Source organism: Artibeus jamaicensis, unplaced genomic scaffold, assembly GCF_021234435.1.
Source record: "Artibeus jamaicensis isolate MK-2021 breed Jamaican fruit bat unplaced genomic scaffold, CSHL_Jam_final scaffold_847, whole genome shotgun sequence".
NCBI classification, from domain to species: domain Eukaryota; kingdom Metazoa; phylum Chordata; class Mammalia; order Chiroptera; family Phyllostomidae; genus Artibeus; species Artibeus jamaicensis.
In genome coordinates, this window is record NW_026522057.1 from 5,273,917 (window position 1) to 5,301,754 (window position 27,838).

At 41.6% G+C, this 27,838-nt stretch overlaps 1 protein-coding gene across 4 annotated transcripts; it reads right to left on the reverse strand.

Moving 5' to 3' along the window:
• Window positions 1–6: 6 nt before the first annotated feature.
• Window positions 7–26,272, reverse strand: CAP1 (cyclase associated actin cytoskeleton regulatory protein 1). 4 transcript variants are annotated; one of them, XM_037149336.2, is made up of 14 exons: window positions 26,151–26,261; window positions 25,617–25,690; window positions 11,609–11,730; window positions 10,890–10,993; window positions 9,828–9,905; window positions 7,756–7,899; window positions 7,569–7,654; window positions 6,022–6,127; window positions 4,693–4,870; window positions 2,696–2,880; window positions 2,395–2,518; window positions 2,195–2,277; window positions 1,724–1,867; window positions 7–1,127 (listed from the first exon to the last, which is right to left on the reverse strand). In XM_037149336.2, the coding sequence occupies exons 3-14, from the start codon at window positions 11,718–11,720 to the stop codon at window positions 1,044–1,046; spliced, it is 1,428 nt and encodes a 475-aa protein (XP_037005231.1). In that variant the 5' UTR covers window positions 11,721–11,730; window positions 25,617–25,690; window positions 26,151–26,261; the 3' UTR covers window positions 7–1,043. The 4 variants fall into 4 exon arrangements, with proteins under 4 accessions (XP_037005231.1, XP_053516345.1, XP_037005232.1 ...); XM_053660370.1 differs by having other exon boundaries at window positions 26,169–26,256; XM_037149337.2 differs by lacking the exon at window positions 25,617–25,690 and having other exon boundaries at window positions 26,169–26,272.
• Window positions 26,273–27,838: the final 1,566 nt, after the last annotated feature.

Consider the following 27,838-nt stretch of genomic DNA (forward strand, 5'->3'; position numbering starts at 1 on the left):
ACTAAGCAAGTTTGGTATTAATTTTATTCTATTTTCTGTATAACTTTAAGTACATAAAGGTTTATTTCTACAGGCCTCAGAAAATGGGTCGAAGTCACAGGACTATCTCTCTTCCCACCAAAAAAATGTTGCATATTTTGGTCTGTCCTAGGGGGAAAAAACTGAAGTTTACATGTGAAATGCTGTGCGAGACTCTAGTCCTTTGTTCAGGTGCCTGGACAGAAGCCAAAAGCTGTTCAGCGCGACAAGGCAAAGGGGACAGTGAAGATGGATGACAGGCACCTAGCACAGAAGGAGGAACACCAGATTCCTTGGAATGGCGTGTTTTTCCTTTTTAAGTCATCTCTATAGGAATGCGCTGGGCACAGATCCCAGAGAAGAAAGGGCCCAAGACTACTTTAACTGGCCTGGGTGCAGGGCACTGTCACAGCAGCCAGTACAGGAAAGCGTACTGTCTCAGGTTCAGGTGGAGCCAGGATGGAATGCAGAATGAAATGAATACTTAGAGGAAACAACTTTGCTTGGAATGCTGGATGGCCAAGCTTCAGCCTTTGGTCCAGTGCAACCCTTGCCTTAGCTGTCAACAGTGAAAAATTAGTCTGGTTAGAAGAACCAGCTGGAATCACACCAGCTTGTTACCTTCCTGCTTATTGTTAGGAAAAGATTAATTTGTGTGAACTTTCTGAGCTGTTAATTCCTGGGGACTGCTTTATTCTTCCCCCCAAACTTTATTGGTAGAATAATCCCCAAAGGCTGGAAGCTGAAACACACCAGTCCTGGTTTGCAGTTCTTTAAGAATGGACCGGCAGTGTGGTTGAGCCGATATGAAAAAGCTGTGCCTTCCTGCACAAGTTCAACTGACCTGCTATCCCACCCAAATCTCAGCCTGAGGTATATTTCAGTGAAGGCAGGTAGCTGTGCTTCTCAAAGCAGAGAAGCAATTTAAGAGCAGAAAGGTAGAGGAAATCTAGAAAAGAACCATCTTCATACAGATTTATCCCATGGTGTGAGGGAAGAGGGCAAAGAACCCAGTGGCACTTCGCTTATCCAGCAATCTCTGTCACTGTGGTGACCAATTTCTTCCCGTTCCATAGGGTCTTGAACTGCTCAGGGACAGGGAACTCATTCTGCAAATAAAGAAACATGTTTAAGTCTGAGCTAAAAAATGTAAGTTGGGGTTTAATCTTAGACTCCTCTTCCAATGCTTGCTTCCATTAAGCTCTGAGAGCAGGTAGGATGTAGTGAGACGAACCCACCTGAAAAAGCATAGCTATGTCACTGGCAGTGGCACACCTTCCATGACCACCTCCCCTACCACTGATACAATGAAGGAGCAGTGTAGGAATGAGAACAAAGCCTCCGAAGCCAGACAGGTGTAGGTTTGAATCTGTTCCCTACTGTTTACTGATCAGTGACCTTGGATAGACTGTTAAGCCTATGAGGCAGAGATGAGAATGTGTACAGCTTCATGGCACCAACTCAACAGGGTGCTACGACTCATCCCTTTCCTTTCTACTACCAAAACTGCTCAACCTAAGAAAGGCAGACCACCCTCCTCTGGAGCACTGCTTTGTGGGGCTGCCTCACGCTTCCCTGTGCTTGAAGTGTGCATTGCTGGGTTTGACCCCTTAGTGCAGAAAGTCTATCAACTAGCTTTGTCTAATGTAAGGAGTCTTCAGTCCCTTCTGTTTTTACATCATATTAAAAAGATCAGGAAACTCACAAAGTCACCGCCTTCTGTAGGAATGAGAACATTCATCTCAGAAGATTTGGCACTGACTATCTCACAATCCAGTGAATTCTTGCTCAGGTAAACATGGCAGCCATCTGTTTTGTTGATGGAAATAGTTGGCACTTTACCCATTACCTGCAGAGAACACCAAGAACACTAAGTTCTAGCAGCTGGGGAAAACAACAGTAATTTGCAGGAAAAGCTTTCACTGTTTCACATGATTCAGCAACTACATGAAAAGCGCACAGGTGCTCAGCAGATATCGGATACTGAGGGCAGGCTGGGATGGGTGCTAGAAAGAGCTCACTCTAAAAGCCAACTCCTCTCCTGCCACATCCAAAGCAGCTCAGCTTACAGACTTTGTAGAATCAGATTCCCACCCCGGTAACATCTGTGGGTCGGCTGTGTCTCTCTCAATTAATTCCTTAGGGACCAAAGGAAGGAGCCAAGATATCGAGTTACCTGAACTTTGACATCCCTACTATTGATTATCTCCACAATGCCCACCACATCATCAAACACCAGACCGAGTTTCTTACAGTTATCTAGGAGGAGAAAGGGAGGAAGTCAATGGTGTAACTTTAAAGAATAAAGCAATACATTTAAGAATCTTAGGAACTCAGGCTCTAAAACAGAGCCTGTCTAGGGCAACAAAAACTCACCTACTGTAATAGAGTTAATTTTGCCCTTGACTTGCAATGTTGTGTCAACACACTTGTATATGTAAGCCACCTGTTTCAGCTCTGTGTCATCAATCACCAGGTTAGAAACATTCTCCTGATTTTCCTGTAAAAGACATACCCCTTTTCAGCAACCTCATCACTAAGCACACACCACCCCCCTAACAGTTTACCCCAAATTTTCCTTCTTGAAATCTAAGCTAGAATGCTACATTCCTTTGGCTGTGCTCTGTTGAAACCCTGTCTACTGTTTTCCTCGTCCTGCCTGGCACTATTAACTCACCACTCTCCACTTTTTGCCCTCCAGTTCAAGTAGAGCTGGCTCCTTCTTTATGGCTGGTTTATGGGACGGACTGACTCCTGGTTTAGGTGCAGAGAATGGTTTGGGGCCACTTCGTACTGGACCACTCTGAGTCTTCAGGGCAGGGTTCTTGTGGGTCTTCATGTCATCAGATACGTGTTTCAGGGCTGTAAGAACAATGAGCTGCCTTGTTTCTGTCCTTCATATCAGGGCTGTGAGCTGAGACAATAACTAACTTCTGCCATCAGAAGTTAGACTGATCCTTAACAAAAATGTCAAAGCAAAAACTAGAGCCTTTGAGATGTTCTCTCAAAACCAATTTTAGAGAAGCACTTTTTTTAAAATAAGGAAATTTCCCTTAAAGGTTTTATTTATTTACTTTTAGAGGGGAAGGAAGGGAGAAATCGAGAAACATCGATGTGCAAGAGATACATGGATGGGTTGCCTCTTGCACGCCCCCAACTGGGGATCTGGCCAGCAACCCAAGTATATGCCCTTACCAGGAATCGAACTGGCAACCTTTCGGTTCACAGGCTGGTGCTCAATCCACTGAGCCACACCAGCCAGGACTACAGAAGCAATTTTATAATTTCTCTTCTACCCAAAGATTAACTTATATAGTTCCATTCAAAAAAGTAAACCATGGGTGTATGGGGCAAATGAGTATGTAAATGCAAAGAAAAATATCTAGAAAGACACACATGAAATACATACTCAAAAAGATGTAGCCCTGGTTGATGTGGCTCGGTTGGAGCACAGTCCCATAAACCTAAAAATTGTGGGTTCCATTCCCAGTCAGAGTACATGGTTGCAGGTTTAGTCCAGTCCCAGGTCAGAAAGCAAGCAAGAGGCAACTGGTTGATGTTTCTCTCTCACACTGATGATTTTTGCCCCCCCTTCTCCCCCTCCCCTCTCTAAAAATCAATAAGCATGTCCTCAGATGAGGACTAAAGAAAAAAGAGGAATGTAGTTTTTAAAGCAACAAAGAAAAAGTAACATCTAACAGTAAATTTATAAAAAGGAAAATCTTTCCCATAGCTAACCTACCGTCCCTCCAAATCAGTGTTAACATTTGAAACTCTCCTAATAATTTCTTCTATTGATAACTGCTTTTTATTTAATCATAGCCATACAACTGATCAATTTAGTTTAACCAGTTAACACTTCAATAAAAAAAAATTTATGTTAATTTAGTCTAAAAAAATTTTTTTTAATTTTAGGGAAAAGATTCCATTACTACCCTTAGCAGACTGACCAACTCCTTGCTTCTGCTCCCCGACATGGCCCAACATACTATATAACCAACACTGAGTGGCTTTTTAGCTCTACCAGTTCTGGATTTTCTTAAACACTGCTTGGTTCACTATAGAAAGAGACTTAATGGCGGCATAGTATTTCACCAAGAAGACACACTACAAGTAACCATTTCCTTACTGTCGGATATTTAGGTTATACCATTTTTAGTTACTATAAATAACATTATAAAACATTTATTTTAGATATTTTTATAGGTAGATCCCTAAACGAAGGCTGTATAGTTTACACTTCCACCTGCTATACATGAGGATGTCTATTTTCTATGTACCATTATCAGGTAATTCTTATGCAAATTTCCCATGACTATTTTAGTCCTCTGAGGAAATTAACCCCAACACAGTGACATCCCAAATAGACCATGTAGTGACATGCATAAAGCTCTAGGGAAAAATTGCTGATACTATGTCTTGGCCTAACATACCGACTGTGAGGTAGAGAGAATCCCCCATCTATGATCGCCTAATTTCCATTTCCATTTAAGCCAACTTTGCTGTCCTTTTGGGTAATTTTATTATGACACCCCAAATCAATTTTCCCATACACAACCACAGTTCTGGTTATAGACCTGTCCAGTTTCTAGTTGGTAAGGTCTGACCCAAGCAAGCTACTTATTAGTAGCTTCTTGCTACTAATCAACTCTTCTTGCCAAAGTATTCACTTACCATGTGTGATGCTCTCTCCCTGATTAATCTCCGCAAACAGTGCTGAGCGTGAAGCAGTGTCATCTGACCCTGAACTGGTAGGCATTGGTGGAGGAGGTGGGCCTGGTGGTGGGGGAGGAGGACCTGATCCTGCAGAGGGTCCAGATGGCAATCCACTCAGTTCTTTTGCCACAGGCCCCTGGAAAAATAAGTGCAGACAACAGAGTCACCCTCTCTTTCCCTCCATACCATTTCCAATCAGGTCCTACATGTGTCCAAGGTACACTGGGTACCCACTGTAGCTCCCTATCCAATTAAGCTTGGTTTTATTCCTTCTCACCACTTCGAGGATCCAACCCAGCTCTTTTCAACCTTCACATTTTTCCTTTGGCCTCTACTTAACTCCAGCTCTAAGCCCACACTTCTAAAAATCTACTAACGTGTGTCACCAGTATCTCAGACTCAACAAGTCCAAAACTGAGTCCATAATCTCCTGCTCCTTCCCCTACCTGTGCAATCAACCCCTTGTCTCTATTTTAGAGAAAGACATTAGTACCCAAGCTTGACTTCAATCTTCTCTGAGTCTTTCAACCCCCTCAATCTCATTCAGTCTTTCTTTTCTTTTGATTATATCTCCTGCAAATTCTTTTCTATCAGCTCCTTAGCACCATGAGCATTTCCATAGTCTGAGCATGTACCCTTATTCTTAACCTATAAACAGACTTTCAAGGACAAATCTGATCATTATCACTTTCTTGCTCAAATATCTATGGTAGTTATCACCTACTATAAAGTCTGAAAGTCTCAACCTACCTTCCTTCTCTGCTTTTTCTCCTTAAAGCCTGACTATCTCTCTTTATTGAAGTCGGAGATGACTAGTGTCTGTTATTTACTTTGTTTAAGCTATGCTACTTGCTGGTATCCCCATTTCTCCCACTTCTCACTGCCTTATACTTGCAAAAAGTCTCAGATCAGAGTATACCCCTTCAGTACAATTTCTTCCAGTGAGATTCACTCTTCTTATACTCTATAGTGTATCTTTATTACAGCATTTAGCTTGGTGATTTATCTTGGGGTTTTGTATCTGTATTTTTAAGCTTCAAGAGTACTGGGATAATGTAGCTCATTCATCTCTCTCCCCTCTAGCCCAATCACTATCCCTCACCCATGTTTACTTAAATTGAACAGAAATGAATATACCTTCTATAACCCTTGCTTTTAGTCTTTCTTTTTTTTCCCCTTTCCTTCTCTCCTCCTTTCTACCCTTCTCTTGGATCTTTGTGGTACCAAAGTCTAAGAAGCCTGTGGACCCTGTTTTGGATGGGTAAAAGGAAGGGAGGATTCACTGACCGTTTTGCTCCAGGCCAGTCCAGTGGTATGGAACTCTTTAATGTAAGCCTGCAGCTCTGCCCATATACTCAAGTAAGTTTTGACCCAGTCCACATGCTTCTTATCCCTGGAAAAATTAAAGAATTCATCACAAACAGAATACATTACAATACTGATTCCATAACCCCTCCTTTCTTTGAGGAGGAACTCATTGCCTCCTCCCTGGTGTTTCTTAGGCCATGCTCAACAGCAACTTTTCTATCATCACTAAGCTTTTCTTTTTTTAAAGCCATTCTCTAATTAGACTGAAGTCCATGAGGATAAGGACTTCAGATCACATCTCTTTCTCTTACAGCAGTATTCTTCAAACTTCAGTTAAGTAGCAAACTTTTTTCATAGTAGACCTTAGGAAGAATCTAATACATATAACTGATAAAAGCAGTCATTCTGTGCATAAAGCCATAGTAAAAGGAGACCTCTGGAGCATCACTGTGGAACTCTTGGATTCCCAAGGCTACAGCACAGTGCCTTATGTCAAAATATGTCCCTCCTCAAAAACAAAAAAAAAAATTCCCTTTAGGAGGAAACAATCAGCATTAAATGATAGAAATAGTACTACAGTATGATTCAAGTCTGCTCTCTTTTTATATATGAGCTCAAAGACTTTATAGTTATTTAGCATAAGTCCTAATTTTCTCAATGGTAAAGTGATGAGGTATAATCAAAACACGTGATGCTTAATTCCAGGTTCCTGGAAGGGTTAAGGAGGTGCCTGGTGTTCTGGGACATACTTCACACACACACAAAGGCTTACTCCTTCATAGTAGTTACTCAACAAATGTTGGTTGACTGATGATGAATGGAAGAGAGGGTTTGGGTAGCTATGCAGCCCTACCTACAGTTATTCCATACGATGACTCCCCTTACTTAATAATACCTGCACTGGCCAGGCAGCCTTCCTCTCACTTTACCTGACCGCATCAATAGTCAGGGTAATTTCCTAGTAAATCTTACTGAAACTTTTGCCACTGGAATAGCTGAAAATCCTCCACAAAAGAACAAAACCTTATCTCAACTGGCTAATTAAAAGGCCTTAGTCCAGGGGCAAACTCATTTTCACCAGTGGCCATATCAGCCTTGTTGTTGTCTTCAAAGGGCCGAATATAATTGTAGGACTGTATAAATGTAAATACTCCTTAACAGTTAAGCAAGAGCTGTCACTGGGTAGAAACAAGGTAGAGGGCCAGATTCAGCTCACGGGCCTTGTGTTTGCCACCTCTGCATTAGTCCATTTTATCTCCAGCAAAACCTACTAAACCTAGAAGGGTATGCATTAGAAGACTAAAAGAGCCTCTACAAATCCTGGAGAAGAAGCAGAAGTGGAAGGAGAAACACATCCTGCTTGCAAATGCACCCTGCACCAGCCAATATCTACCAAACTTCCAGAAAGCAGCCCTGAGATAGGAGAACCAACACAGCAGTCAAGGGCAGCCTTAACCCCAAAGCACTACTCTAGCAAGTATCTAGCTGGATTTGTCCGTTATCCTTTGAGGAATGGCCAGACTTACACATCTTTGTACTCCTTGAGGACTCGGTTTGTATAAAACATGGCGGCATCATTCATTTCTTTCACATAAGGACCAGGCTTGGGAGCCTAGAGAAAGAGAAACTGTCAATTATTCAGAACCCCTCTAGCCCTGTCCCCGGATCTTTTTCATCCTATCCCTTCCCTCCCACAGAAGCTGCTGTGCTCACCATAGCCACCCAACCCAGGGCCTGGATACTTTCGCTGACAGCTGACAGGTGATTGAACAACTTGCTGCCTCGGTTCTTCTCCCGAAATGTTATCACTTCTTGGATCTGCTCTGAGATGGGAGCCAACAAATCAGAAAGCTTATTCTAGAAAAACATGCAAGAAAAGATTCATGTTAGAGTCTTTCTATAAAAGCTTTTATAGGTTGGTCAGCTGTGATCCTGAAGGCAAGAATTCTTTACAGACTACAGTGAACATCCAAATAAACTTCGTATTCACCCTGCACAGAGTCATATGGCTGTAATACTGCTTATCATCTCTTTCTCCTCACAGGGTTCCAGCCGCTCAGGCTGGGTTTTATGCTTCTTCATGATCAGGACCCATACTCTGGCTGTATCACAGAATTTCACCATTTCAGACTCCTTTCTGTCCCACTAAACAGGAGATACTAGTTCATTTCTGGGCTTTACTCATGATGGTCTATCCAAATGTTCTTGATGCTTCATGAAGAACAGCCCCTCCAACTCCGGCCACACAGGCCTCCTACAGCATTCATTGTCAGCATACCCAATTTTGGCACCATATCACACACCAGTACAAACTGTTAATGAATCCATGTGAATATGCTTTTGTCCCTCGTTAATTCTTCAAAAACAAGGGCTTTGGATTAGCCCCTTTTTATAATCCTTATACCCTTCAACACAACATTGCTAGCCATATAGCAGCTGCTGAGTAGAGATCTCTTGAATAAAATGTAATTAGGGGGTTTGGCAAGTGAGCAGGCAGCTTAGCTAAATAAATAAGTAAATAAATCTTGTGTTTCTGTACTTTTTATCCTTTCTCCAGAGCTCAGTTTCCTGAACACCTCAATCATCAGCTCTTAGCATGACAAAAATCTAAAGCAGGAGTCAGCAAACTTCCTGTAAAGAGCCAGACAGTAAGCATTTCAGGCTCTGCAAGCCATACGGTCTCTGTTGAAATTTCTTGACTTTGCCGTTGTAGCTCATAAAGCAGCAATAGACCACACATATAAGAATGGACATGGATGTGTTCCAAAACAAAATTTCATTTACAAAATAGGTGGCAGACCAGATTTGGCCTGCGGGTTGTTGTTTACTAATCCCTAGTCTACAGCAAGGGAAATAAAAGTGTCTCAGCTGCCTGTTTTGTTTTAAAGAAGAGGTTTAAACAAAATGTTTTAACCATTCAAGACAAATTAATAATTAGCCTCCAATATATTTAACATTATCTTATGCTATTTTTTTTACATTATTTAGGCTTACAAAGGGTCATAGGTTTTAATACAGCATCAGCAGAAGTTTCATTTCCCCTCTGCCCAGGAAACACAAATGCAAAAAGACAGAACAAAACTAAAATCTTTGGCTCCAAGAAAAATCTAAACTTTCTCTAATTCATTTCTACACCTTGGCAGCATAAAATCTGGAGGTATAAGTAGTTTAAGGGGAGAAAGCAGTAACGTAAATTTTAGGATCTCCAGAGCATTATTAGAGCCTGCTTCAGTGAAGTAAAGAGCCACTCTTTGTACCCAAAAGGCTTAGGGGACAGTATGATGAATTTAGCTTTGACCGAGAGGCTAAAAAAAGGCCGTCTATTAAGGAAAGCAGCACAGCTTTCCATATGGAGCACACCCACATCTTTCCCCACTTCCTCCCCACAGGCACCATTTTCCCTGCCTCTCTCTCTCCTAAACTCCAAGGGCCCTTCTTTTGTTTCCTGAGCCCATTTCTTCTACAGCTCACTTTTTTTTTTTTTACCTCTGTAACTTTCTAGATAAACGTTCTCTTAAAAATGGCTGGGGGGGCGGGGAGGAGAGAAAGAAGCAGCAAAGTCCCAGGGGTAACTACAATCCTAGGTAAAATGAAAGGCTAGTAGAGCCCAATAAATACTCAATGGCACATTCCCAGAGTCTGACTCTACTGCTGGAAATTGGTGTGTTCATACATGAGGCTGGTAGGTTTATTCTAGCATGTTGTGACAATACAGCAGAAACCTCTCAACTTCTCCTAACAAAACAAAACTCAAACCAAAACAAAACTACTGGTAGTGAACTTACACCTGCTGGCTGCTGGCACTGAGAGGCTGTAACCAAGAGAGCTCGCTCCAACTTCAGACCTGTATGGACCATCTCTGCCTGCCGGAAAGGAGAAGAATCAGCTCTAATGATACATTACAGCTAAAGAGGTACCGATAAGAATAACCTGAAACCTCCACTTCCACGTACTTTGGTAGCAACCCATGCACTCCACATTGCTTTCCTCAGGTATTCCAGATTCCAGAGACTGATTGCAGAACATATATACAACTGTTCCTATTGGAACTAATCAGGGATGCATATCCAGGAAATGAAGATAATCAGGGGTAGCTTTAGATGAAATCAAATTAGCAAATGTACATGCAGTGTGATATGAAGTTCACGGGAAAATCCCTCCTGCATCTCATCACCAAAAACCAGACAGGAATAAAGGCAAAGGCCTACATTTATGCCTAAATTCTCCAGGCATTTACTCCTTGAGGTTAAAGCTGTTTCTCAAATGTTGGATCATGATCCACTCACAGATAATTAATCAAATCAACTTAGTGAGCCATAATCTGCACTTTATTAAATGAAGTAGATCAAAATAAAACAGGAAGTACAGTACATCAGCTTGAAATTATTTCCCCTCAAAAAGTGCAGTACAGGTACAATAAGCACTATTTTGTGAATCATAGCTGTTACAAATATGTATTTTCTTATTTAGGGTCATAGTCAAAAAATGTTTAAAAAACATGGGGCTATAAGTACTATTAAAATATAAAAATTCAAATAAAATAATCTATTTCTCCTGGATTTGCATTTTTAAAATATAAAATACATATTTTCTATTTTTTTCAAATGTTACAGACTGTATAAAGTAAAAATGCAAGCCCCCCAGCACCCCTATCTAAGTCCCAGTTCCACTCTCCAGAGCTAACACTTCTGAGGAACAGTTTCAGTGCCTGGACTGAACTCTAGGCAAGAGTTGGCTAGAAAGGAGCCAGGAACCTTGCAAGGGGCTCTTAAACCAAGGATGATCAAGATTTGAAGAAAGCCATCAGTCCTTTCTAAAAGAGGGAAAAATGGGCCAAACATCCTTACGTGTTTTTGCACATCTCCTCCAATCTCTTTACTGATCTTCAGGTACTCTGCCACAGGACCGGCAAGCAGTGAGTCAAAGGCTTGCACATAGGGAACTGCTCCAGCTGCAGACAGACCCACCACAAATAATCAGTTATGCAGCAGAAATTCAATGATTTGTTAAAAGGCACTTCCATATGAAAGTGGAGAGGCAAGGCTACCCAGTAAAAGAATACTAGAACATGAGTCAGGAAACCTAGGTTCCAACACTAACACTAACTGGTTGTGTTGCCTTGACTAAGACCTTTTTCCTCTCTGAGCTCAATTTTATACATAAAATGAAAATAAACATTAATGATCCCCAAGGTTCCTTTTGGCTCCAACATTCTATGATTCAGTTGGGGCATATGCCAAAAGGCCAATTTGCCAATCATTTTAAGAGAGAAAATTTTAACAACACTTGTCATTTGTCTTACACTGGAGTCATTCTGCTAAAGAAAGAACAGGAAATAGCACACAAGCAGGAAGTTCTTGCATTAAAATAACTTAACCACAGGCTTCTCTGCACAAGTCACTTCCTCCCTCATCTGTTCACAGCAATACAAATAACAGGCAATGAACTTTCTAGACTGAACATTTTGGGAAGTTAGCTCCAAAGGAGAGAATACACTGTGACAGAAAACTTCAGGCCAAGATACTGTCTTCACTCAAAGCATTCTGCTGGAGTGAGCATTACTTACCTTTGGGAGCATTGTCTCCATGCCCACAGTGCATGTCAGAGGCATGGGATACTGCCTCCAGGCGGCCCACGGCCCTCTCCAATCTTTCTACCAGATTTTGCATGTCAGCCATAATGTACCACCTGGTGAAACAGATCAAATGTCATTTTTGTTTTATTATTTTTTTTGTTGGTGAAGAATGGCGGGGCTGCCCTGGCCGAGGAGGAGGTGGAAACCATGGGAAGGTAGCCCCTGCTGTGTAGCTGCCAGCTGCCCCTGCCCACCAGGTCCTTGCCCTTGGCGGAGGATGGGTAAGGGTACAGGAACAAGTAGGCGGCGCATGCTGGGTACATGTAACCATCTTGCACCTCGTCCCCCAGCTGGGGAAGCCATAAGCACAGCCCCTCATTTTTGTTTTAATGTTACATATGTACCTAAGGAGAAAAGATAGAGTACTATTTGTGGTGAAGAGGATGCCAATTCTGAGGAACAGAATCATTTAATAATAAAATAAGATGGAAAAGTAGTCTAGCATATTTGCAAAATCATAAAGACCTCATTAAACAACAGAACTACCCAGGAAAAGATATTCATGGAAAGCAAATTTTACTCAAATATTTACTGAATATTTATGATACCACAAAATATAGAATTTACAAAGTATAGTCAAATTTATTATCTTAGTTTGTGCCTTCCAAAAGCTATTTAGGCATAGAAGGAAAATTATTATACCTTTTTAAATGCATTTTATTAATTCTGCCATTACAGTTGTCCCATTTCCCCCCTTCATTCCCCTCCACCCTGCACACCCCTTCTCACTCACATTCCCCCCTTTAGTTTATGTCGATGTGTCATAAGTTCTCTAGCTTCTACATTTGCTTTGGTGTGTTACTCCTTGGGTCTACCTTCTTTCTGGGCTTCCTGGACTTCCTGGAAGTCTATTGCCTTTGCGAGATTGGGGAAGTTCTCCTTTATTATTTGTTCAAATAAATTTTCCACTTGTTGCTCTTCCTCTTCCCCTTCTGGTACCCCTATAATTTGGATGTTGGAACGTTTAAAGATGTCCTGGAGGTTCCTAAGCCTCTTCTCATTTTTTTGAATTCTTGTTTCTTCATTCATTTGTTTGGTTGTTTCTTTCTTCCTTCTGGTCCACTCCATTGATTTAAGTCCCAGTTTTCTTTCCATCACTATTGGTTCCCTGTGCATTTTCCTTCATTTCATTTAGTGTAGCCTTCATTTTTTCATCTAATTTGTGGCCAAAATCAACCAGTTCTGTGAGCATCCTGATCATCAGTGTTTTGAACTGTGCATCTGATAGGTTGGCTATCTCTTGGTCACTTAGAAGTATTGGCTCTGGGGCTTTGAGCTGTTCTTCTTCTTGAGCCATAATGTTTTGGTCTGTTTGCGCCTGTTAGGTATGAGGGGCAGAGCCTTAGGTGTTCACCAGGGTAGGGCGACTAAGTTGCTGGGCTATAACAGTGTATGTGGGGGTGGGGTCAGAGAGGGGCAATGGCGTTTGTTCTGCTCTCTCAGATTTCAAGTCCCCTTTGCTGCTTCCCACCAGCAAATTGGGCCCTTCTGGTGCTGGTTCCCAGGTGGGTGGGCTTGTGTATGTTCTAGGACCCCATGGGTCTCTCTAACAAACTCTCCCGAGAGGCTGGGAGTCTCTCCCTGCACTTCAACCTCCACAAGTGTTTTCAGTCATTGCTTTTAGGCTTTATGTCCTGTTGCTGGGGCCCTGGGTTGTGAGGTCTGTCTCACTGCCCATTTTTGCCTGGTTTATCTGCACACGAATGTGTGTCTACGGTCAGCCAGCCACCTTGCGTGCCTCACTGGGTCTGCTCTTTTCCTCCTCGTGCCTGGGGTCTACTAGCCCTGCACAGCCTGCGCGTCTGGGTCTGCTAACCACCACTTTTTCCTGCCGTGACCCCTCTCCACCGGCCACCAACTCTGCCCCTCTTACCGGTCTGGATGAATGGTTCATTGTCGGACTTCTGTACAGTTCAATTTTCTGTCTGTTCTGGTTGTGTTTTTGTTTCTAAATTTTTGTTGTCCTTAAATTTGGCTGGGCGAGGAGGCACAGTGCTTCCACCTATGCCTCTACCTTGGCCAGACAAAATTATTACACTCTTAATGATAGGAAACTTAATTTCAGTGAAGTTAAGTGACTTGCCTATGGTCACATGACTAAATAATAGGAGAGCCAGTTCTCAAATTCAAGTCTGACTCTAACTTCAGTGTTTTTCCTACATCATGCTGTCTGCACATGAATGCCCAAAACCAAGATGAATAGGGTATTATCATGCCCTCAATAACTTATAATTAATACAAAACACTTGATATGCACATTAACTAACAACTATAAAATAGAAAAAAAATTCAGGTGACCTAAGAATAACAGGATTTCAGAGAAGAGAAGCTAAAAGGATCAGATAAGCATAGCATGGAGAAGCTGCCATTTGAGTCAGGCTTCAGGTAAGAATGGGTAGGATCTGGATATGAAGTAGGGAAGAACAGACACATCCAGGAGAGCTTCTTCCAGATTTTTCACAAGTACTAATTTATCTGAACTAGCCTCATTCAGTGCCCACTATCCTATAGACAGTATGTTCCACCAGAGAAGGGACCTTCTCTGACTTGTTCCCTATTATGCTCTACCATCTAGACCACAACCTGACAGGTAGAAGATATTCAATAAACATTTATGAAAATAATGTACCTGAAATATAGTATCCCAAAACTCCAAAGGGACACATGCTCTGAAAGCTTCCCACACTACCTAAATAAGTGTTCAATGTTATCAATATACATAAAATGCTTGAGACCATAGCCAATCTCATAAATTAAATATCAGTGAAATTTCAATCAAAGTAGTCTTGACTTGGAGGTATTCCATTTTAAAGCATTAATTAGTTCAGGTAACTGAAGTGGAATAGACTCAGCTCCCTGGAGGCTGCCTAAAATGACCATAGCAATTACAATTCCCCCAAAGGTAACATGCCAGAATATCTCAACTTAACACATTGTCCTTCCTGTGGAAGAGATAAGCAGCTCACAAGATAAAGTATCCCTGTTCTTTCTTTTCTGTGTATGCGCTCTGGTCTCTCTGGGCCTGGTGACTTGCCAGAGAATGTTTAAAAGAGAATGCAAAAAAAAAAGAGAGAGAGAGAATGTAAACCAAATACACCTTTCCATTCCCTGGCCTGGAGATGCAGCAGAAGCTTCCAACTCTCTGCTCTCCTTATAGATGGAGAAGACTAGAAGTGGCCAATATATTCTCCCTTATGTTATGCTGTCCATGCTGCATACTGGCCAGGGACAAACTTACATATAATTTACCATACTTGATAAATCCCAGGGGAAAAGGCAGCACTTGCAATAAACTACCAAGCTATCTTCCATTAACAGACAGCACCTGCTCTAAAACATTTTCCCTTCATACACAATGGAAGCCAAAGGTCAAGACCAGTGTTAACATGGAAACACAGTACAAATGTCTCTAGAGACTGCCAGGGTTGGTGAACACTTACCAATCTTAAAAGCTTACTACAGCTTCATAGGATTTTGGCTCCTTTTTCTCATTTCACTTACAAGTTTTAATTGCTATATAAGCTACAGTTCTGCTATCAAACTTAATCAAAAGGAAAAGGGCAATACAGCTATCATTTATAGCTAATCTCATTCTACCACTAACCAAATATAGAACAGCACCTACTTTTTTGTTCTTGGTGGTGATTAAATGTGAGATATGGGAAAGAATGTTCAGAACCAAAGGGACCAAAAACCATGCCTTGTCTCATTTCCCACACATTCACATTCTTTAGGTGGTTGGTCACGTCCACTCCCAAACCTTCCACTATCATTACTGTAGCACCACCCAGCCTGCTTGCTGAGTGGTACCACCACAACCACCTACGGGCCAACAACTCCCAGAGAAGCATATCCAGTGCAGGCCACTCTTCTAGGACTCGCAATTTTAGATCCAGCTTCTTCCTAGACATCTATACATGGATGTCCCAAAGGCATCTCAAGCTGAAATGTCCAAAACAGAATTCATCATCTTCCTACCCTCGAGCCCCACAGTCTCAGTAATCCAACACTACCATCAATCACCTGACTGATTAAGCTAGTAACCAGGGAACTGCTGGGCACTGAGTATAGTGGGTTAAGAGCATTGTCCTTGGAGAAGTCAGATTGGGGTTCGAATAACAGCACTCACTGGCCCTGCATGTTACCAATCTTTCTGAGCCTCAACTTCCTTATCTGTGTAATGGAGACAACAATACAAAATTTAAAAGGCTGCAGTGAGAATCAAGAGGAAATAGCTGTACAGATACTTGGCTCAGTCATAAAAAATAGTTCCGTAAGTGTTAACTAAATTATCTTCTCTACTATCCAAATCTAATCAGTCACTGAAATCCACAGGCTCCATCTTGCATATCTCTTGAAGTAATTACCCCTTCCCTTCATCCTGATTGATGAAAATTAAGTCTTTGTGACTCTGCCTAGATTCCTGCAATAACCTCCTTGCCAGTTTCCCCTAATTCCAGTAATACACTCTCTTTATCCAGTCTCCATATTATTGTACCAGTGATCCCTCTTAAATGCAAATGTAATTATGATAGTCTTTCATTTTAATACTATTCAAAGTAAAGTCCAAACAAGGTTTCCATAATCTGGTCCTGATTTATGCCTACCACCCCTTCAGTTTTATCTCTTGCCATACCTTTTCTCAGCACGCCACAGTAATCCAGGACAATTTGCATTTTCCAGAAAGAGTCATGCTTTCTCTCACTTCCAAGCTTTTATAATACTATCATCTTTGCTTGGTTGCTTTCCCTTCCCAATTTGCCCTGTCTCAGAACTCCTACTGCTTTCCAAGACTCACCTAAGGTGTTGCCTTCTCCAGGAAGTTTTTCTAGTTTGGCATGCTTTTCCCCCTCTCTGCAACTCCTATCACTCATTAAATCTTAGGTAAGGTATCATCTCCTCAAGGAGCATTTCCAGTGTGTGCTCCCATGACACTGCACTCATCTCTACCACACATTTAACACACAGGTTTAAAATCACTCATTTAATAGTCAACAGGCAATTAGCCACCCTAGGGCAGGAACCAGGTCTTGTCTTTGTGATTCTAGTACTACCAATGGTCTAGGCACTCTAAACACTAGGTTGGTCTAAGCCTTCTTAGAGCCAGAAAAATTTTCTTCTTAGAGGGAGAAAAAAATAACAACAATAATGGCTTTCACACTTTCTACCCTCAACTCAAGTTTGGCTGCCTCCTCTCTATAACAAATTTGGGGAGAAGTGGTTTTTTCCCCTTTTCTTTTCTTGTTTGCTTGTCTGCTTTAGGACCTTACAAGCACCCTGATCTTTCAAATAAATTCTGCCTTCTTGAGCAAAAATATCACAATGCTATAGAGATCTTCAAACCAATTCTATAGGAAAATAAACTTGTTTATTAGGTTATATAACATTAATTTAAAATAATACTCCCTTATTGCTATACTTTATATCACCTATCTGTTGCTTCTTTTAAGACTTCATTTTTTTTTAAAAAAAGACTTAATTCTATGAGGTATATTATGAAAATATTGATCCCCATCTTTAGAATGAAGAAACCGACAGAAGTGAAAAGGCCTGTCAGATACCAATCAACCAGTGGGCAGAGAACCTAGGTATGGAGCAAAAATTTTCTGAATCCTAGTCTGAGTCTCTTCCCAATGCCCCACATAGCTTTTAAGCAATTAAGTGACTATGTGGTTCATCAGAGCATCCAGTCTGCACAGCTTGCTAAGTAAGCACAGTACTATGAATTCAAGGCCTCTTTCTGGTGTCTTCAGTTACATTATTAGTGGCTTTCAATTTTCTCCAAAGAGGCCAGTATTTTTCACATTTAGGCTAGATGACATATGTCTGGAAGGCAAATGTTTAAAATAAGGGTTTTCCCAAAAAATACAGAATTGCAAGAGCAGAGAAGTCTACCTAATATTGTTTCTTGCCATTTCTGATTAACAGCCAAGAACTATATGTAAGCTTCATAAATAAATGTACAGATTCCTAACTATTTAAGCATTTATTACAAAAGCTTCACAAACAGAGGTGGTCCCAATTATACAAACCTAAATAAAACTTGGATTCAGGAGACCAAGGTCTAAGTCCCAACTCTACCACATATTAACTATATTACTTCAGGGCAGCCATTTAATGGAACCTCACCTAGCACAGAAATGTAAGGACTGAAGGAGTACATTTTATAGATAAGTAGTTACTTTGGGAGCTTTCAAATGCAGTTCAAATGTAAAATGTTATCACTGCATACTGTGTGCTAGAATCCCTCCAGGAGGAGGGATATTTGTCCATTCTCTTCCCCTCAACCTCAGCCCCATTCATTCACAGCATATTAAAAAACCTGGCACACAGAAGATGCTCATAAAATGAAAATGCTTAGCACTGTGGCAGCTACTGAAGAAATAGAAGACGCATGGTCTTTGTCATCCAGAAGCTTTTATTCTTATTGGGAAGGACAATACAGATGAAATGTCAATGTAATAAATACCAAAGACTGTATTTTTAGAGATTATCCGAACTTCACCTGAATCAGGGAACGTCAGAGTATCAGGCTTTATACTAAAACTTTTTCTTTGAAGAATATTGTATGGTTTTGAATTATACAGTGTAAATGACTATGTGGTCTGAGAGCTCAAAAGAAGTCAATGAGAGCCCTGGCTGGTGTAGCTCAGTAGACTGAGCACAGGCCTGCTAACCAAAGGATTGAGGTTCGATTCCCAGTCGGGGCACATGCCTGGGTTGTAAGCCAGTTCCCAGCAGGGGCCAGTTCCAAGCAGGGGACACACAAGAAGCAACCATACATTGACATTTCTCTCCCTCTCTCTTTCCCTTCCCTTCTAAAGATAAATAAAATCTAAAAAATAAATAAATAAAATTATTTTTTAAAAAAAAGTCAATGAGGACTGAAGGTAATCTGGTTTCTGAAGGGAAGTGGGGCATCTTGTTAGAAGAGGTCAAAGAAAAAAAAAGAGGAAGATATTCCAGAGCAATCAGAAGCAAAGAGAGAACGAGGAGGCTATGCACAGAAAGTACAAGCAAGTTAGCCTGCATAGATCATGCAGCATGAAGTATCATGGGAAATAAGACTGGATAAGTTATGGAGGGCAATGAAAGGCAGGCAGTATTTGAATTTGATGTTGTGATGAATATAAAGCCATTCAAGAATTTTGAGTGAAGGAATAATACAATGAGAGCAAAATTTTACAAATTGTGCCTGATAAACAGAATGAGATGTGGAAAAAATGGAAGATACCAGGGTCTAAGTTAGGTCGAAAGCTAGTGTTCAAAATAAGGAGGTCATTACAAAAATATTTAATATTTAAAAGTTAAAAATCCACAACATCTAGCATCTAACCAGATATTAGAAACCAAATGAAAAGAATCAATTAACCTACAAATAATCAGTTTTAGGCAACTAAGAGACTAGTACCTGAATTAAGTGCTAATGAAAATTTAAAAGAATGTTAAAAGTTTTTCTACCCTAAGGAAATCTGCCAGGACAAACAAAACTACCTTCCACTGAAGCACTGGCTCTCAGGATTAATATTGAGTATAGAAATCATCTTGTAAAAACACCATTTGATGCCCAAACAGCCCTTTCAACATTCCCAGCAGTTAGTCAGGTAGCCTCTGTTCAAACGCCTTCAGTGTGGAGAACCCAAGACTTCTGGAAGCAGCCCATTCCATTCAGACAGCTCAAAGTATTTAAAAGTTCTTCCTTATATGGAGGCAAAATTGGCTTCCCTGCGACTTCCCCCACTGATCTTGGTTCGCCTTGGAGGTCATACAAAACAAATGTGCATTAAACACAGAACAACGAATAACTGTGTAGCACTGACTACTGAGTACAGTAGCATTCAGAGAAGGGAGTCCAAGATAACTCCAGAGATGCAAACCCAGTTATCTAAGAGAATGAGGACACTATAAACAGAAACATGTTCTATAATGTCCAATTAGGGCAAAAAGGCAAGGTCAGTTTTGAATATGTAAAGTGTGAAGAGATGAAGCTTCTAATAGAAATGTCTGGTAAGTAGTAAGAAATAAAGCTTGGGAAAGGATCAAGGCTGGAGAGCAACATCTGCGAGTCATCAGCAATGAAATGAATAGGCTATTGGAGGGATATCATGCAGAGCAAAAAGAAACTAGAACCTTGATTCTCCAGCAATTTCTTTTGTAGTCTGAAATCAAGATAAATCAGAAATGGCTAGGGATACCTGTCAAAGCTGCTTCATACTTTATTCATTCTAACAATTCAAGCAACCCAATTCCTTCTGCCTATTCAAGGAAATAATCCAGAAGTAAATGGAACCAGGTTACTCCTGCAGTTCCTGTCTCATCTCATCAGGCAATTAAGCCAGTTGTATGAATTTCTATGAGTAGGAAGTTGCTACGTTTAAAATGTTTTCTACTTTATCTAGTAGTTGTTCCTCTAAATCATAACCTTAAGTGAAAATGAAAAGAAAGAACTATACAGGTCAGCCTGTTTTCTATGGCAGTACAGCTGATCTGTTTCAAAATGCTTATCTTAGCCTTGACTTTGTAGTTCTCTTCCTTAGATGTTATCCTAAGAAAGTAATCCCAATATGGGAAAAATGATAGGTGGGAAGATGTTCACTACCGTGTTAGCTTAGACTTCTGATTATAGCAGAACAGCTAAATGCACTGTGGAAAAGGACTTGAAGAAAATAAAATTTAAAGTATTTGTCACATCAGAGTGGTGAGGTTTTGAATAATTTGCCCCTCTACTTCCCAAACTTTCTTTAACAAAGTTATATAATTTCTCACTCTGGCCGGTGTAGCTCAGTGGATTAAGTACCAGCCGGCAATCTAAAAGGTCACTGGTTCAATTCCCAGTCAGTACACAAGCCTGGGTTGCAGGCCAGGTCCCCAGCTGGGGGATGTGCAAGAGGCAACTGATTGCCGTCGTTTCTCTCCCTTTCTTTCTCCCTCCCTACCTCTCTCTCTAAAATAAATAAATTAAAAAAAACTGTTCCTGCCTTTCTAAAAGCATCCCCCCCCCACCAATTAAAGAGCAAAAAAAAAGAAAGAAACAAAGTTCTATAATTTCTTTTTTTTGTTAAAGGTAAGGTCTCTGGCTTACAAGGTTGTTTTTTTTTTTAAGATTTTATTTATTTATCTTTAGAGGGGAAGGGAAGGGAAGGGAAGGAGAGAGGGAGAGAAATATCAAAGTATGGTTGCCTCTCATGTGTCCCCCACTGGGAACTGGCCTGCAACCCAGGCATGTGCCCTGACTGGGAATTGAACCACGATCCTTTGGTTTGCAGGCCTGAGCTCAATCCACTGGGCTACACCAGCCAGGGCTATAATTTCTTTATAACAAAAACAAAACATCTCCACTTAGCCATATCTCTAAAAACTACCACTGAGCTATAAGGTATTAGTTAGTTCTACACCTAACAATATAGTAATTCTCACCACCAAGCTCTAACATGTCACAAAGCAAAACCTAGACATGCTAATAAAAGATACTTACAAGTTGGCTGTTTTCACCCAGAAACCAAAGAACAGACACCACTTTGCCCCAGTAAAGATGCCATCTAAATCTAACCCAAATCAGGAGCCACTGTTCTCCAAGCATTTGGTTTCACTGATGAAACCAATGACATTTAGTGTCTGAGTCATTGCCATCTGAGGCTTAGATTAAGAGAAAGAAAGGTCTATCTTCTAGGGAGGGAAAGAATCCAATTCAGAATCAGCACTAGTCTCCTGTTCCCTCCTTAACAGGGTCTTCTATCTGAAACTCCAGGAGTGAGTAAAGTTAGTAATGGTGTATAAGCTCAAGTCAGACTTGGGAACTAGCTGTTTCGATGGTCTGGGGCAAACATAATTTTGTGTGGCAATGGGTTCCTCTCTCTCTCTTTTACATTCAAGGATTACAAGGACTAACTGCTTAAGAGCATTTAACAGGCATCTTTGATGTTGTATAAGGAAAAACTGCATTGGCTGATTTCAGCTGGGAAATTGCTTTAAACAGAACGGCATTTCCCATTCCCATATATAAAGATAGATTCAAGGTTGCCATTTGTCCCTAGCCATGACTCAGCTACAATTAAATGTATGAAAAGATCTGTGACTATAAGTCTGTAATTAACTTAAATACAGGAATTTTTATGACCTCTGGAGGAAAAAAAGAAAAAACAAAAAAGGAAGCTCATTCCTTCCATGAAACATTTCAACTATAACTATTTTCCAGTCAGATGGAAAAGCCTGACATGACAGATTTGGTAACACAAGGCACACAAAGCTGCGTTGTACATGAGGGATATTTTTAGAGGCATGATTCTTTTTATGGGGTTTATATGATCGTTTATCAAGAAAAGTTTTAGCTAATGTACCTAATGCTGTAGCTACATTAAAGATGATAAAACTATAATGGTTTAATCAAAATAAATGTTGAGTACATCATAAACTATATGCAATTTAAAATAAATGATAATCCCTGTCCACTAAACCAAGCTGTCTAAATGTAGGCAACATGAACAAAACAGGAATTTATATATTCCCCAATATAGGGGGCATACTAGGTGTGGCAAAAGTAGGGTTACAGTTTTTCGTATGAAAAATAATTAATAAATAATAATAATACAAGAATAAACTGTTTCATGTACTCACAACTATACACCTATTCTTCCCCATCCTGTATAAATCTCCCAACTTTCACTGTCAACACAAAGCTTTCTTCTAAGTGAGTGCCTAAACCAGCAGTATTCCTCTATTAAGATCACATCCTCTGATGAAAACAAAACAAAACAAAACAAAAAGGCAAGTCCTTCAAGGACCACACAGGAATTCCTTGAATAAACACTAATTCTTGCCGTCTCAGTGAAACACATGATTTCAGTGTTTCACATTGCAAGGTGTGAAACACATTGCATCTCAGTGAAACACATTGCAAGGTATCCAGTGCCTTTCATGTGCCTGCTAAGCATGGCCACAGAGCCTGCCCTCAGAAAAATTAGCTGGATAAGACATTGTACAATCATAACTATGATACTTTTAAACACAGTAGCTCTCAATCAGGGACAATTCTGTACTCTGGGAAACATTTGGCATTGTATGAAAACATCTTTGGTTGTCAGGGTTGAGGGAGTGCTACAGGCCTCTAATGGGTAGAGGCCAGAGATACTACTAAAACCCTACGAAGCACAGGAAAAACCCACAACAAAACATTATTCAACCTAAAACGTTAACTGTGCCAAGGCTGAGAAACCCTGTCCTAAATGTAATGAAGAGCATAAGGGAAGTGTTACAGGTTCAAATAAAATGCTAATATGGAAGTTTAGGACTTTCTAAATTAGAATGTCAATCTGCAACATCCAATGACAACTAATTAAGATAAAGGTCTGGTTGTGGAGAATTTTATAAATCATGCAATGGGGTTTAGACTTATTCTTTGGCAATATGAAACCTGTGAAGGGTAATGAGATGAAAATGACTCTTTTTAAGACTGATTTGGTTGTGGTAGAGAAGTTAAAGTATAGGCATGAGAGCCAGGTTAGTAGAAAGTAAAGAAAGAAACTGATGACGACAATTCAAAGGAATGATCACCAGGACCGGGTAAAATATGGCTTCGGAATCTTCAGATTTTGATTCTCAGGATTAAATTTCAAACCAGAGTGTTCAACTTCCAAAGACACTTTGCATTTGTTCTTTAAGTAAAATGAATCTTTGACTCACAATGTTTCACGGGAAACTGAAACGAGGAAGTCACTTTTAAAGGCTCAGTCCTTGTTAAAAAAAAAAATAAAACTAAACAAAAGTATATGTAACCAAGATAAAGGGTGAGAACCAGGAAAAAGAATGAGAATAAAGATCATCCCTCAGTATGGAAACAAAACATTTTACAAACTAGGTAGCTAACCTCCTCAAGGCAAAAATACATTCACCAAATCTTAACAATACCAACATTTCAGTTTGCATGACAGGCTGTACTCATTGGTTGCTTCTTGTATGTGCCCTGTCGGAGGATCAAACATATAACCTGAGCTATCCAGCCAGCGCAAGAAATTTCTACAGAAATTCCTTTATGCTGGACTACAGCAACTCAAGTAATAAGCAAACTGCCAACCACAGAATAAAATACAGATGCATTCAAACTAGGCATCAAAAGTCATTCATAACCTGGCAGGCATCTACCTTTTTTCTGGTCTTATCTTCTGCCACAAACTCCAAGTCCCAGTACTTCTCTGAACAACATGAACCCACTCCTGCCTCCACATCTTTGCTCTCGCTGTTTCCACTAGTCAAGACACTTTATTGAACATCTTTGCTTGGATGTGCTGCAAACACCTTGAACTCAATATGTCCAAAATTAATTTTCTTCCCGTGCTACTTCCCTAAGTCGTCCCTCCCTCTCACATTACCTATCTTGGTAAATGGTACCACCCGGTTCCCTAAGCCATAAAACCAGGCAATCATCCCAGACTACTTTTATTTCCTCACTCCTATCAACAATCAGCCTCCAGTTCTATGGACTCCATCTGTTTAATATCACTCAAATCTGACTCCTCTTCTCCTTTCCACTGTCACTGTCTTAATTCAAGTCAAGATCACGCCAACAGCTTCCAACCACTGGTCTGCTTCCTCATCATGTCTCTTCCCACTGGACAGACTGAACTTTCTAAAATGTAAATCTGACTACATCATTTTCCTACATAAAACCCTTCAAAGTCTCCCCATAGCTTTCAGGGTCAAATCCAAATTCCTTAGCATGGTTTACAAGATCTTCATATTTGACCCCCACCACTTCCCATTTCCTCACTTCTCCAAGCACTAATAGAATTACAGTCTCATTGAACTAGTCATGTCTTTCATATGTCCATATTTTCATGTCCTTGTACTTGTACTCTTTGCATGGAAATCTCTTTTCCAGATTCACCACATGGCTAAAACTTCGTCTCCCATTTCCTCCTCAAAGCCTGAAAACCTGGCTCACATATCGCTCCATAACCCTGAGCTCACAGTGCACTATAACACTGTAAGCCATCCCTGCTTTGCTTGTATGTGCCCTCGTCCACTCCATGAGAACAACTGTATTCTTAGGACCCAGGGCCAAGAGCCTCATTTAATATGTGCCTCACATACTAACCTCTGCTTTATAAGGTTGTCATCCTCTCTTCATCGAGCTCGTTCCTATTCATCCTTCAAAATTCATCTTACACTTTCTGCAGAAGGGATTTTCCTGAGCCCTGTGTTCCAAACATCCATAGGTCTCTGTTGTTCTTTCCTAAGACTCACCACATTTATAACTACTTTTTTTTAAAAAAGGTTTTAGTTACTCATTCTTAGAGGGAAGGGAGGGAGAGAGAGAGGGAGAGAAACATCCATGTGTGAGGGAAACATCAACTGGTCACTTCTCTAAGGCGCCCTGACTGGGACCTGGCCTGCAACCCAGGCATGTGCCCTGACCAGGAATCAACCTGTGACCTTCTGCTTTGTGCGATGATGCCCAACCAACTGACCTACACCAGTCAGGGCTATAACCACTTCTTAACCGTCCCTGCAAATAGTTAGCTCCCTGATGGCAGCCTCTAGCTGCTTTTGTTTCAAAACTGCATTCCCTGGATGTGGCAGAGTGCCCGAGACAGAATAAACACATTTGTACTAAATTTACTTCTGTGAGGGGAAAAGAGATCTCCACTCAAAAGATTTTTTAAAAAATGATTCAAAAATAGGTTAAATAAGGCCTCTATAGCTACTCAGCTGTGGGACAAGACCAAAGCTGAGCCACCTGATTTCAGGACCAGAAGTATGCAACACCTTCAATAAAGTGAACTTGACTATTCAGAATAACAGCAACAGACTAGGTGGAAGAGAAGACTCTCTGAGCGCAAATACAAGGACCTGCCCGACCTGCCGCTCTCTTTTTAAAAACTCCCCAGGCACTCCCAACACGCTGCTTTACAAAAAGAAAAAGGAAGTTCCAAGCAGCCCTTACCTTGGTGGCCTTTCACTTGCACTTGCCCAAGAAAGGACACCAACCGAAAGACCGCTCCGAGACGAAGAGGTTCCCTGGACATGAACATGGGAAGGATCTGGGGCTTAAATTTAAGTAACTTAAGTCATAATTCTAATTCTTTCCCTCATTCACTATTTGATCGTAGACCAGCCTCTTCTCTCTGGGATCAATTTACCCATCCGTGCAATGGGGGCGAAAGGGAGATAAGGAAAACTACTAAGGTCTCGGAGGTTCCTTTCAGTTAGGACACCTTGGAAATCAGGCCTCCTCTGAGGCTGATGACCAGGACTGAGAAACCAAGCGCCTCCCCAGGAAACCCCGGTTCAGTTGGTCACCCCGTCTCCACCTCAAGAGACCGCGCCCAGGATCCCAGGTCGGCCTGAGGGCCTCCGCCCAGCCCCCTCAGCAAGGTGCACCACGCGCGCATAGGCCAGAAACGTAGGCCATTAACCGCACCAGGGGTCGGTGGGTCGTGGAGGGGATCCTAGTCCCTACCCGGCAGCGGACCCTCACCTCAGAGCTCTCCCTCACCTCCGGACAGCGAACAGCCGCTCTCCACTTCCGGCAAGAACCGCCCAGCAATCTCCGCGCGACCCACTTCCGGGCCCTCACTGGGCGCGGCACCCCCACCGGAAATGAACGGCCTGCTGAAACAGCTGTCTAAGGAAGGGCCGGAGAGGAAGTCCGTCTGCTCCGCTCGTGACTCCACCCCCTATTCACCACACCCGGGAGACTATTCGTTAACCTGCAGGAGCGCAGGCAAAAGACCCCGCCCCCAGGGCGGAAGCTACCCTGGGGGCGTGCTTTAGGCTAGTCACGCCTCCTTCAACCGTGAGAGACGCAACCGGCGGGACCAATGAAGGGACGAAATTAAAGGCTAAACTCCACCTCCGGAGAAGGTGAGTGGTTAACTCTCTTATCAGTTTGGGCCCAATGGTAAAGGCCGGTTTCTTTTAACAGCGTTCCGAAAGGGATCTAAGAAAGGTTTTTTTGCGTGACGATAGAGGCAAAATTCTGCCTCTCTCTTGGCCTGCGTACCCCGGATTCCTCCTTTGTGACGTAGGGAGGTCGTTGGCCCTGGACAGTGTGCTGGGAGGGCCTGCAGAAGCTGGGTGTGGGTGTAGAGAAAGGGCGGGTAAGCGTGGTGGGCTCAGCCCCGGGTTTCGGGGCGTGTCCGTCACTGTGTCGCTCGCTAGCTCTGCCTGTGCTAGGAAGGTAGAAGCTCTCCCCACTTCCTGTTCGCTCGGTGCTATCTGTGACCATAGATGGTCAGGTCTGGGACCTCGCCGAAGCCTCCGCCCCGCGGTTTTGGAGTCCTTCCTCCAGCGCGTTGGGTGTGGTCTTTGAGAATTAGGCGAGCGGAATTAGAAGAGATACTGCTCCACTCCACTATAACCCGGTCTCTGAAGCAGCCTCTCCCCATGCTGGTCGTGCCCAGCCAGCTGCCAGTCAGTTCACGGGAGATTCTGCACGGTGAATGCACCCCGCAGGGGAGGCTTGGCTTCCTTGCTCCTGTAGCCTGGGGATCAGAGCTTTGTTGCCTCAAGGTTCTCATTTTCCAACCAGTGATTATCCTCCCACAAAGATTTATTTCTGGGGCGGGGTGGGGGAGGCGGGAGGTGAGTTCTGTAGTTCCCATTCCTAAAGTCGAACAACTGTGATAGTTAAAATTTTCAAGTTGAATGCAGGCATTATATGCTAGAGTCCCTGATTCAACAAATAGACTTATCAAATAAGAACTACCACTTATTGCACAGTGACTACATACCAGACCTGTACTGAATGCTTCAAGTGCATTTTCATTTAATCCTAATAGGAACACTGCGTAAGATACAATTATAGCCTCCAGTTTTTAAATGAGAAGCTGAATGAATTATTTGCCAAGTTCAAAAAGTAACTGTTGTACCTTTGAAAGGAACACATCTGACTCTAAATCCCATGAGCTTAACCTCTATATAGAGACCATACTGAAATCATTTGGGGCACTTTTGGAGTAGTGTTGCCTCTCCTCTGAATAAGGAAACGTCCTGGCCCTTAACTAGGGGTCAGACTTTTATCACGTTATCTAATTTCTCTGAGCCTGTGCCTCTTCCCAGTTTTATGACTCCTAGTATGTTTAAAAGAAAAATGACAAGAAAAAATATTGTGCAAAAATTGCAGATTTTAAGTGTTTACAATGATACACAAACTTTGACTTTATT

Coding starts and splice junctions, on each gene's coding strand:
- CAP1 (XM_037149337.2), bottom strand. CDS start 11,720: ATGGCTGACATGCAAAATCTGGTAGAAAGATTGGAGAGGGCCGTGGGC. Junction 7,655..7,755: donor CCCTGGGTTGGGTGGCTATG/GTGAGCACAGCA, acceptor CTCTTTCTCTAG/GCTCCCAAGCCTGGTCCTTA. Junction 1,868..2,194: donor GTAGGGATGTCAAAGTTCAG/GTAACTCGATAT, acceptor TGTTCTCTGCAG/GTAATGGGTAAAGTGCCAAC.